An 11,765-nucleotide genomic window follows, 5' to 3' on the forward strand; every position below is an offset into this window, starting at 1 on the left:
TTTTTCTGCGCTTTTTTGGTGTTTTTTTTCCCCTACGTTTTTGAACCTGTTTTTGAACCGACATTTTTTGACTCTTTTCACATTCTTTTGTCTTCTTTTTTTTCTCCAAATGCTATAAAATTGAATAAAACATCCAAATTCAATGAAAGTACTGAGCTGATCTTTTATTTTACTTGTGAAGAGTAATGGTTGTTGGAACCATCCACATAATGTTTTTGACAATTTGGTTGAAAGAAACCCAAATTTCTGATGTAGAAACGTTCTGAATATGGGTCAAATTTGACCCGACTAAATATAGTTGGTAAATGCAGCTTGAACTAACACTGACCCAGCTATCCCTAAATGTCCCACCCTGGATCCGCCCCACCGCCTCGCTATCCTCTGTCCTTTGGGACACACACACAGACACACACACACACACACACACACACACACACACACCAGGTGTGTATTAAAATGAAATAATCTAAGCAAACATTATGTCCCCCATTTTAGCTCCTTTTGTCTTGTACCGTTCCATGTGTGTCTTCACGTTGATCACTTGTATTCCACTATAAACAAAAAGAAAAGAAAAAGAAGTGTCCCCTTCATGACAGTGTAAAATGAGCATTGTTTCTTTACAGTGGTTATACTGATTTAAATGCAGTTTTTAATTTTGGATGTTAAAATGTTTTCCTAACACCTTCAATATTGAAATATATTTAATACAACCATCCAACTTAACTCAACGCTGGAACAAAATAGAGAGACTTACCAAAATACTGTTTGTATTTGTATTAACGTGTCTATTGAAAATATACATGCACTCATTATACAACAAACGTCATTATATTACTGACGGCTGTCTCTCTTTGCCCCAGATGTTTCCTAATGCAGACCTGCGTCTTCTGAAGCAGTGTGTTTCAGTCAGAGACGAACTTCTTCAGAAGAAATACGATGAACACAAGGTACAGTTGGCCTCTTGCTCATAATGTTCCCTGTGCTGTCACTAATGGGGTAAAGATGGTTTGAGTGGCCACAATCTGTAACTATAATCTCTGTGGGAAGTTCCTGGAAAGGACTATGTCATTTGTCATTATTATGCACCTGCACAGAAGAATTTTTAGATATGCGAGTTGTTTCTTCAAAATAGTCCACTTATTATAGGGAAAATAGAGACAGTGGCTCAATAAGTGCTCATATTATGCTTTTTGGCTTTTTCCCTTTCCTTTATTGTGTTATATATCTTTTTTGGGCATGTAATAGGTTTACAAAGTGAAAAAGCCCAAAGTCCCCCCCAAAGGGACTTACCATCTCCAACAGAAAACACTGTTCACAAACTGCTCCAAACAGCTCTATTGTAGTCCAGCCTTTACTTCAGAGACAAACGTGGTCACTTTGGAACACATGTTATAATGCGGAAATGTAAAACTTGTCTATTGTATTGTAGTCTATTGCCGATCTTACACCAAACGACTTTTCAAGCGATTATACTATTGGAGACAAATTTCCAGTATTGGAATGAAATCATAAGGCCCCTCATGATTTCATTCCAATACTGGAAATTTGAGGGGCCAGTTGTTCAAAACATTTAACCTGGATCAAAATTATCCGGATTTGGAAATCCCATTTTTTGCTATTCAGGATCAGGTAATCTGTCTTACTTTTATGCCGGTTTTTCAAAGCAACAATGGACCAGATCTCCCTGATCCAGGTACACAGTTTTCAAGATTACTAAATCCAGATTACCAGTGCTCTAGATGACATATCACAATGTGGGCTACCAGCTATGTAAAGAACAGGTAGAAGAGCCAACATGGGGTCACCGTAAGGGTTTCTTATTTTGAGACAAAACACAAAAATAACATAACCATCCACTTCTATTCATAATTTCTTTTAAGACCCCTCATCTGAGCCACAACAAATAAAAACAAATATACATTAACAAATACATTGTGGATATTTTTGTCTTTTGAAAAGCCCTGCTTTTAGGAGGCGGATCTGAAGTCTGGCTCTGGTTTGCTGCAGTTTGGTCAGCTTGATTAGTTCCTCTGCCAGGACTATCTGTGCTTCTGCTCTTTCAGTTTCTCGTTTAGACACGGGAACAAGATCATTTCTATTTTTATTTTATTTTTACTTTAACTTTACTATACTGAATAGCTTAATTGGTAGCCTATGTCTACTTTATCTACTTTATCACTGTTCCAACGGTTACACAAGTGAATTGCAAAATATAAATAAAAGTATACACTAAATGATACAAATGTATTATAATTGATAAATTTTACTACATTTTCTTCCTGGAATCCACCTTGAAATCCTACCCCCTGTTGGGATCAGGATAATCCTGTTTTTTTGGATCAAAGTTATGCAAATCCTACTGACAAGTTTTGAACAACACAAACTGAAGGTTTGATCCAGATTAAAACTAGGATTGGATTCCGTGATCTAATCTGATTTCAGAATCCTTCTTTCCCTTTTGAACAACCCATTTTCAAGATTTGATCCTATCCAATAACCAAAATCTGATCAGTTTACCTTTGAACAACTGGCCCGAGAGTCTTGTTAGAGTCTGGGCGCGCTCCAGTCTTCTCAATCGTTTAGTGTAAATTGGTAAAACTCAATCCCAGTCAGTCAGTCTTTTTCCCGTGTTGACGTTCCGACAAAATCAAGCAAGTTTTAAGTCTTGGTAGAAAAATCTTCTAGTAAAATGTCTGTGAGTTTAAAGGTCCTATGACATGCTGCTTTTTGGATGCTTTTATATAGGTCTTAGTGGTCCCCTAATACTGTATCTGAAGTCTCTTTTATATAGGCCTTAGTGGTCCCCTAATACTGTATCTGAAATCTCTTTTATATAGACCTTAGTGGTCCCCTAATACTGTATCTGAAGTCTCTTTTATATAGACCTTAGTGGTCCCCTAATACTGTATCTGAGGTCTCTTTTATATAGACCTTAGTGGTCCCCTAATACTGTATCTGAGGTCTCTTTTATATAGACCTTAGTGGTCCCCTAATACTGTATCTGAAGTCTCTTTTATATAGACCTTAGTGGTCCCCTAATACTGTATCTGAAGTCTCTTTCCCGAAATTCAGCCTTGGTGCAGAATTACAGCCACTAGAGCCAGTCCCACAATGAGCTTTCCTTAGTATGTGCCATTTCTGTGTCTGTAGCTTTAAATGCTATTGAGGGGGGTGGGGGGGTGCAAGGCGGAGGGTGGGGGTGTGGCCTTGACCAACTGCCACTTTGCTCGTTTGAAAGCCATGATGTCTCTTTCTCTCTTATGGGTGGGCCAAATTCTCTGGGTGGGCAAAGCAGAGAAAGGGGAGGTAACCTTGCTCCTTATGACCTCATAAGGAGAAGATTCCTGATTGGTCCATCTGAGCTTTATTTTCTCAAAGGCAGAGCAGGATACCCAGGGCTCGGTTTACACCTATCACCATTTCTAGCCACTGGGGGACCATAGGCAGGCGGGGGGAACTCATATTAATGTTAAAAAACCTCATAAAGTGAAATTTTCATGCCATGGGACCTTTAAATGGGTCCCTGCCAGTTCATGGTTAAGGTTTTAGTGTTTTTTTCAATGATATTTCTCTGGAGGTCCACAGCTGCTTATGACCTCTACCCAGCTATGTAACTACTAGGGGGTACAGTTTTTCAAAAAATGTAATCTGGATCAAAATGATCCGGATTTGGAAATCCCATGTTTGCTATCCAGGATCATATAGACAGCAAGGGCATATAGACAAATAGACATTGTTTGTTTTAATTTTAAGAAACAGAAACACTGTAATAAACAGAAACATTTTACATTCCTTATTTTGTTATAATCTTTTAATAACAAAACAAAGATAATACTATCCAATAGTCCATATCTCATTAGATGGGACATGCTTCACATATGCTTCAAATATGAAGAAATGTATCATCAATAAACGTTGAATTTGTGATCATTCACTTAAAAAAAACTCTGATTTTATTTGGTTCAAAAAATCACAACTGAATGGTGGGATCAGGATAATCCTGTTTTTGTTGTTGTTGATCAAATAGATCCCATACCGAGTTCTAAGTTTTGAAAAACCCAAAAGGCAGGTTTGATCCAGATCAAATGTAAGATCGGATTACATGATCTGATTTTAGTTTCGGAATCCCTCTTTTGCTTTTGAAAAACCCATTTCCAAGATTTGCTCCAATCCATGATCCGAAATCCCACTGGATTACTTTTAAAAAACTGGGCCCAGAGGCCCCCACGGTACGATACTATACCATATTATTGTGGTTTTTGTGTTAGTCTGCTATATATTGCAATTTATTACCTTTTTTCAACCTTTAAATTATGTCCCCAAAGGAAAACACGTCATGCTGACGGTCACCGCTGCTGACCTTACCAGAATCCACCAACTCTACTCAACAATCAATCATCATCATATCCATAATTTTTAAGAAGAAATATGTAATATTTGAAACTAGGACAATGTTGACCATCATGATCGGCAACCCAGTCAACCAATCTGTCTCAAGATACTGATTGCTCTGCTGTTTGCTCACAATGATTGTTATTATTACACATTGTTACTGACATGATTCACTTCAGAGCTGCAAAGATTAATAGCTAAATCAATTAGTTGTCAATTATTCAATTAATCGCTAAAATTTTTGTATAATCGGTTTCATTTTATTATGAAAAAAACATCAAAACATCTCTGATTCCAGCTTTCTAAATGTGAATATTTCCTACTTTATTCTCTCCTCTGAGACAGTGAACTGAATATCTTTGAGTTGTAGACAAAACAAGACATTTGAGGACGTCATCTTGGGCTTTTTGGGAAACACTGATCCACATTTTTCACCCTATTAGAGACCAAACAACTTATCGATTAATCGAGAAAATAATCAACAGATTAATCGACAATGAAATTGATCGTTAGTTGCAGCCCTACTTCACTGTAACAGTCATTTTAAGTTGCTTTATCTATTTAATGCAAACCCCATCTAATGCAGTGTACAGTATACTATGAGTGTGAGTGTACATTGACACGGTGCTCCCTCCCAGGCAGACTACAGTGACCATGTGCAGAGAGACCTGCTGGATGCTCTGCTGAGGGCCAAACGCAGCGCTGAGAACAACAACACCGCAGGGATCAGTGCCGAGTCGGTGGGCCTCAGTGATGACCACCTCCTCATGACTGTGGGAGACATCTTTGGAGCTGGCGTGGAAACCACCACCACTGTGCTCAAATGGGCCATCACGTACCTCATCCATTACCCACAGGTAAGGCTGGAGCAGCAGCCAAGAGAGGTGGGCATCAAAATAATCTCTCCTTCATACAATAGCTGTGTTCGAAACCGTTCCCTCATTCACTCACTCACTGTTCCCTATTAGAGTGCAGATCGGCCGCATTTTTCTGTCCAAGGCCGGCCCGCGTCCGATAGAGTAGGCTAGTAACCGAACCCGGCCCGAGCCCGACAGCAATTAAGATATTTATGTCTGAGCCTGACCCGAGCCCAATACAGTTAATGACTAATGACTAATGTTTGTTTGTTTGTGTGGAAAGCTTTTATTAAGCAACTGTAGGAAGGCATTCGGAAATGTCAACAGATGAGCGCATCAGCACACACGGGGCAACAAGCGCACATTAACACAGGCGCGCACAAGAGGCACGCTGATGTGACCGAGCCCGACCCGAACCCAAACATAATTTCTAAATATCTCTGCGAACCCAGCCCGGCCCGTCGGGTTCTGTCGGGTCACTATGGGCTTGGGTCAGGTATCCATCCTCTATTCCCTATATCAGTGGTTCTCAAGCTTTTTTCAATAATGTTCCCCCTTTGAACAGTGTTTTAAGCCATGTACCCCCTAACCAGCGCAATACATTTTTGGTAGAAAAAAAAAGTCTCTATAAAGAGAAAGAATACAGTGATGTCAGCGATAGATTTACTAAACAACAGCCTTGGATCTGGAAAACCTTTAGATGCTGATGAAAAAAGGCGAAAAACCTTGGAAAAAAGACGGTAGAAAGAAGGAAGTGAGGCAAGAATAGGTCGAAAAAATAGCCACAAACTTCAAAAAAGCAATAAAAACTTTGAAAAAAAACACAGTGGAAAGAAGGAAGGCAACACAAGGGCGAGAAAAGTAACACAAAATTCCAAAAAGCCACAATCTTAGAAAAAAGGACAGTAGAAAAAAGTGAGGAAGAAAGCCAAGAATAGGTCAAAACAAACGACAAAACCTTCAAAAAAAGGTGACAAACTTTAAAAACAGCTACAAAAACTTTGAAAAAGCAACAAACTAGAGAGAAGAGACAGTAGAAGTAACCACAGCCTTGTAACTGCATTTTGCAAAAACTCTGCAGTCCTCCAAAGAACCCCTAGGGGTAAACGTACCCCCATTTGATAAACACTGCCCTATATAGTGTTTATTAAATAGTGAACTATATAGGAAACGACCAAACCAGATTTCGGCACTGAAAACATCGCTGCGTCAGTAGATGTGCCGGTTGTTTGTGCGACGGAGGTGGGCGCGCCCAGCATCAGCTAAACAAACTGAAACAAAATGACTTATAATGAATCCCTCAAAGCAACCGAGCCCTCAGGAGAAAAGTAAAAGGTTGTACGTTTGTATATATGTTGCATGTTACATTTCCCGCTCCATTTTTCCTTTTCAGCTTCTTCTTCTCCACCGGGAAAAAAGGGCCGCGTTGCATTGTGGGTATATGGGAGTAAAATGTAGGGTACATCGTATGTACACTCAAATTAGCTGTGCATTGTGGGTATTTTATAGTGCACTATATAGTGAATGAAATTAACGGCGGAGAATTCAAACACCACTACAAAATGGCGACCACTCTATATAGTGCACTGTTTCCATGATAGGGAACAGTTTGGAACACAGGGATTGTCTGTTGGGATGATGGAATGCTTTTTTTTAGCCATACAGCCATATCATTAACCTGTATTCTTCTGTCTAGTCTTCCACATGCTCGACACTCAACTTGGTGAAGTGTTGAAGTTTGATTTTTATTTTTTTAATTAGCATTTTGTGACTTCACAAACATGTACTGTACAGAAACCAATCTTATGTGCGTTGAGCTGTAGTTCTTCTGGAGTCCACTAGATGCTAATCGGGCTCCATCCATTGAAATTAGTCATTCTATTTCCACAGTTTAGTTATCTCACTTCTCCATATGTGAGTCTTGGTTATAGTTGTGGATAAGTATGTTTTCAACTATATCAGCTTTATTGACAGATGTTTCAGCCTATCACAGTCACATTTTGATTTTCAGACCCCCAGCGACCGATGAAAATCATGATGTATGATAATTCACGCTTAAAGCCATGCCGTCAGAAACCTGTGGGGGATGGGTCACAGATGCTACATCCTCAACCGTGATACCACAAAACGTTGGTGGTGATAGAGCTCGTGAAAGCTCTGATCTATGTATTTTATGAGGGAATCACATGTAAAGTGATATTTCGAAAAAGTACTACGGACGGTAGTAAACATGATCGTATGCTTTTTCCTGTTAATTCTGACAATTTGATGAACAAAATGTATATTATGCTTGAGTAAATAAGACCCCAATTAACAAAACTGGTTTAAAAAATGATATTAATATTTGGGGTGGCAGTAGCTCAGTCCGTAGGGAGTTGGGTTGTTAAACCGGTGGGTCGCAGGTTCAAGTCCCTTTACCCGACAATGTACGGAGTGTGGACTGGTAGCTGGAGAGATGGCAGTTCACTTCCTGGGCACTGCCAAGGCGATCTTGAGCAAGGCACAGAACCCCCCCGCCCCCGCACACACACACCCTCCAACCGTTTAGGGCGCCTGTTCAGCAGTCTCTCCATTTGTACATGTAAAAGGACCTGAGCATGTGTGTGTGTATTTCAGGCCTGTGTGTAGTATGCTCTTACAAACAGAGTGTAAAATGTGCATGTGGGTGTGTGTTTAGGTGCAGAGGCGTATCCAGGAGGAGCTGGACAGTAAGGTGGGGGAGGACCGGTCCCCCCAGCTCAGTGACAGAGGCAGTCTGCCCTACCTGGAGGCCACCATCAGGGAGGTGTTACGGATCCGCCCTGTGGCCCCGCTGCTCATCCCCCACGTGGCCCTCAGTGACACCAGGTACACTCAACACATGGCACAATAGGCTGTTCTGACCGGGTTTTAACATCTGTCCTGAGTGACGGGATCACACGTGGATAGCTCCAGGTGCGTGTGTTTTCACCTGTCTGTAGAACGGGTCTCCAGTTGTTGCTTTTACATAAATCACAAGAAAAATGAAAAAGCGCTGCCCAGGGTCTGTATGTGTGTCGACCACAGACTGTAGCCTATATAAAAGGATGCTGACATAAGGAGATCTCATTCAGGGATATTCATTGTTATCCACCTCTGACAGGATGGAAACAATGCAACTGATAAATACAGCACTAGTCTATATCCACGACGTTCCACTTCCAGTATTGTTCCGTTGCTGCCGGAAATTCCGCCGGATTTCTCTTTTCGCCCGGTTGTCCGGTAGCTTCCGCTTTGTCTGTGTTGGCGTTCTAACCTCCGGTGGATTTGTGAGGACTATGGTTAACTGCTCCTCAGATCTCTGCAGGGTAAATCCAGACAGCTAGCTAGACTATCTGTCCAATCAGAGTTTTCTCTTGCACGACTAAAACCACCTTTGAACGTACACACAGAATATTTTGCAGAAATGCCAATAAACCAGAGCACGTTTTTCTCCCATCCTGGAATGCTGTGTGGACTAGCCAGACCTTCCTCCGCAGCGCTGTGGAGGAAGGTCTGGCATTGCGAGAATATACAGCACCAGTCATGTCATACTGACTTGGTACACATAACTGGTCTGACACTGGACTGATTCTGGAGAATGTTGCTCCATATTTTGTGTCATTTATGTCAAAACAGACATTTAGTTTGTTCTTCTCTGTGTCTGTGCCTGTCTTTAGCATAGGGGATTTCACAGTGAGGAAAGGAACTCGCGTCATCATCAACCTGTGGTCTCTGCACCATGATGAGAAGGAATGGAAATACCCAGAGCTCTTTGACCCTGGTGAGAGGAAACTGCTGTCAAATACCAGGTTTTACTCTGGACAGTAATGCACTGAAATGTAATTGTTGAGTGTGGAGCCAATAGACATTTTCTCATGTCGGCTGGAGAAAAGGCCAATTGTGAAGTCAGTTTTTTTTACTGAACTCAATATAAAAAGAACCAGATTAATGATGATGCAAAAATAAGCCATCTCTGCTGTTAAGGACACAGGATGTAGAATGGAAAAATGAACTAGTCTCTAGCCACCAACCACCTGAGCCAGTTTTATTATACAGGGATCTATGATCCAAATGCAGTAAAAACATATTTGAATCCCGAGACCATTTAAACTCTGGGTGACATGCAGCATATGTTGAGGTATTGTAAAACTTAAAAAGTGTCTAGAGACTGACTGATAATCCACCCAAGAACTTCATTTGTGGTGCTCAAAACATTGAAAAATAATATTTAGCTGCAACAGCAATGTGTCTTTCTGGAAAAGAAAAGAAAAAATCCTAGCTGCTCAGGATAATCTAGACTTCTTCTTTCTGGAATTAGAAATTTACCTCCATTTTATCATATCTTAAATGCTGAACTAAGAAAACCAAAAGAATGGTTAGAACTCTGTTTGAAATTGAAATCAATTGAACTTTTAAGATAGTACTGATAGCATGTGGTCCTTCTGCAACAGAACTGAGAATCCTTATAGCTTTTTGGCATGATGCAGATTTTCATGTGGACCTTGTAGTTTATTTATTTCTTTATTTTAATTTTAATTACAAAGCAAAACAAAACAAATACCAGTGCAACACAGATACACAACACATGGACAGTGTGTCAGAGGTTACAGAAAGAAAAGAAAAATGAAGGATACACATATATGCACATACATACACACACACACACACACACATTTTCTTGTGCTTATAGATATCAGTCCCTCCATAAAAACGTGATTATGCGATCGCATAATTTAATGCATAATTAGCCAAAGTCCGCATATTTATGCGGGGGGCGCATTTTTTTAAATACGCCGCATAAATTGCATATTTCCGCGCAAAATATGCGGGGCTTGCATGATTTCATAATCCCCGCATTTTAGTTGCAAAAAAGTCCCATAACATATCTTAGCAGAAAGTTGAAAAATGTTGCATTTACTTCACACAAGAGCAGCCATTTTCCCCTGTTCCCATGGGAACATTATGAAGTGACGTAATTACGCGTCGTGAACGTCATCGAAAAGCAGGGTGTTGGGGGAATCACTTTTTTTCTCTTTTTCATCAAATCACAGTTTTGGCAACTTCCCGCAATTTTTGCAAGTTCCCACAATTTCATCGCATAAAATTGCATAAATATCCCGCATATTCCATTGCATTTTTTAAGAAAACATGCCGCATAATCAAGGATTTTTGCCCGCAACAATCACAAAAAAACTCGCATTTTTCTGGAAGGACTGAGATATACACACATACACCTATTCATACATATACTTAGGATGACCTTAGCTTGGCCAGTCAAAACAAACAAAGAACTTAAACTAAAAGACTCTTATTAATATAATCTTTACCTTGTAGTTTTGCTTGTGTGTGTTGATATGGGTTCCTGTGTTGTTCCTCTGCAGGCCGGTTCTTGAACAGTGAAGGCACAGGGCTGATCATCCCGTCGTCCAGCTACCTGCCGTTTGGCGCCGGTCTCCGGGTGTGTCTGGGTGAGGCCTTGGCCAAGATGGAGCTTTTCCTCTTCCTGTCGCGGCTCCTCCAGCGCTTCACCTTCTCTGTCCCAGCAGGCCACTCTCTGCCCAGTCTGGAGGGTAAGTTTGGTGTGGTCCTCCAGCCGGCCAAGTACAAGGTGAACGCCGTGCCCAGACCAGGCTGGGAGGGAAACCAGTGGCAGGCATGTTGAGACTGTTCCCGACATCAGGGGTTTTCATTTGTGACCTAAGAGCATTCATCAGGCAGGCAGATGATCAAACGTGTTGCAGTGAATAAGACATATAACATCTCTTTGTATGCATGACATTTATTACAATTTCTTCACAATGTAACCATAACTCAACCAACAGTTCTGTACATTATTTATAAATAAAATGTTGGTGTCCAATATACCGTATTTGACAAGTTACTTCTGCTGCCATGACATACGCATACTCAATCTACATACCACAAGTTTCATATTCAAAACATATATACATATACATACACTCTATCTATCTATCTATCTATCTATCTATCTATCTATGTATATATATATATATATATAACATACTGACAGTAGTAACAGGAAGGCAGGATCAGGATATCCCAAGAGTATATAATAACAATAATTAATACTTTATTAATCCCACAAGGGGAATTACAATGTTTTCCCTCTGTTGTTAGAACACACATTACACACAGGCATGAATTACACACACATGCTCAGTACCACAAAGGGAGAGATGTCAGAGGAAGGGGGCTGCAGCTATCGGCGGACAGGCACCTCGAGCAGTTGGGGGTTCTATGCCTTGCTCAAGAGCACCTTGGCAGTGCCCAGGAGGTGAATTGGCACCTCTCTCCAGCTACTTCCTACAGCCTGAGCTACTGCCACGGCAACATGATGCAAGAGCCGGTTGCACCATGGGTGGTTTTGGAGAACCATATTGTTTTACACTGTTAAAGCTATAGTGCATAACTTTTAATATTAATAAATGTTCGTTCCATTCAAGCCATTGCCAAATGAGTTGCTACAAAGCTAATTAAGACTGCACGTGGGGTCAT

General features: G+C 40.6%; 1 protein-coding gene across 1 annotated transcript in view; it reads left to right on the top strand.

Moving 5' to 3' along the window:
* The window catches only part of cyp17a1 (cytochrome P450, family 17, subfamily A, polypeptide 1), a 17,131-nt gene extending 6,020 nt beyond the window's left edge, over positions 1–11,111 (top strand). The window contains exons 4-8 of the mRNA XM_028603332.1: positions 861–947; positions 5,031–5,249; positions 7,927–8,096; positions 8,927–9,030; positions 10,631–11,111. Of these exons, the coding sequence (XP_028459133.1) occupies positions 861–947; positions 5,031–5,249; positions 7,927–8,096; positions 8,927–9,030; positions 10,631–10,911 (861 nt within the window). The 3' untranslated portion in view covers positions 10,912–11,111. The remainder of the gene's footprint in view (positions 1–860; positions 948–5,030; positions 5,250–7,926; positions 8,097–8,926; positions 9,031–10,630) is intronic.
* The last annotated feature ends 654 nt before the right edge of the window (positions 11,112–11,765 follow it).

Source organism: Perca flavescens, chromosome 17 (genome assembly GCF_004354835.1).
Source record: "Perca flavescens isolate YP-PL-M2 chromosome 17, PFLA_1.0, whole genome shotgun sequence".
In the NCBI taxonomy this organism is placed as follows: Eukaryota; Metazoa; Chordata; class Actinopteri; order Perciformes; family Percidae; genus Perca; species Perca flavescens.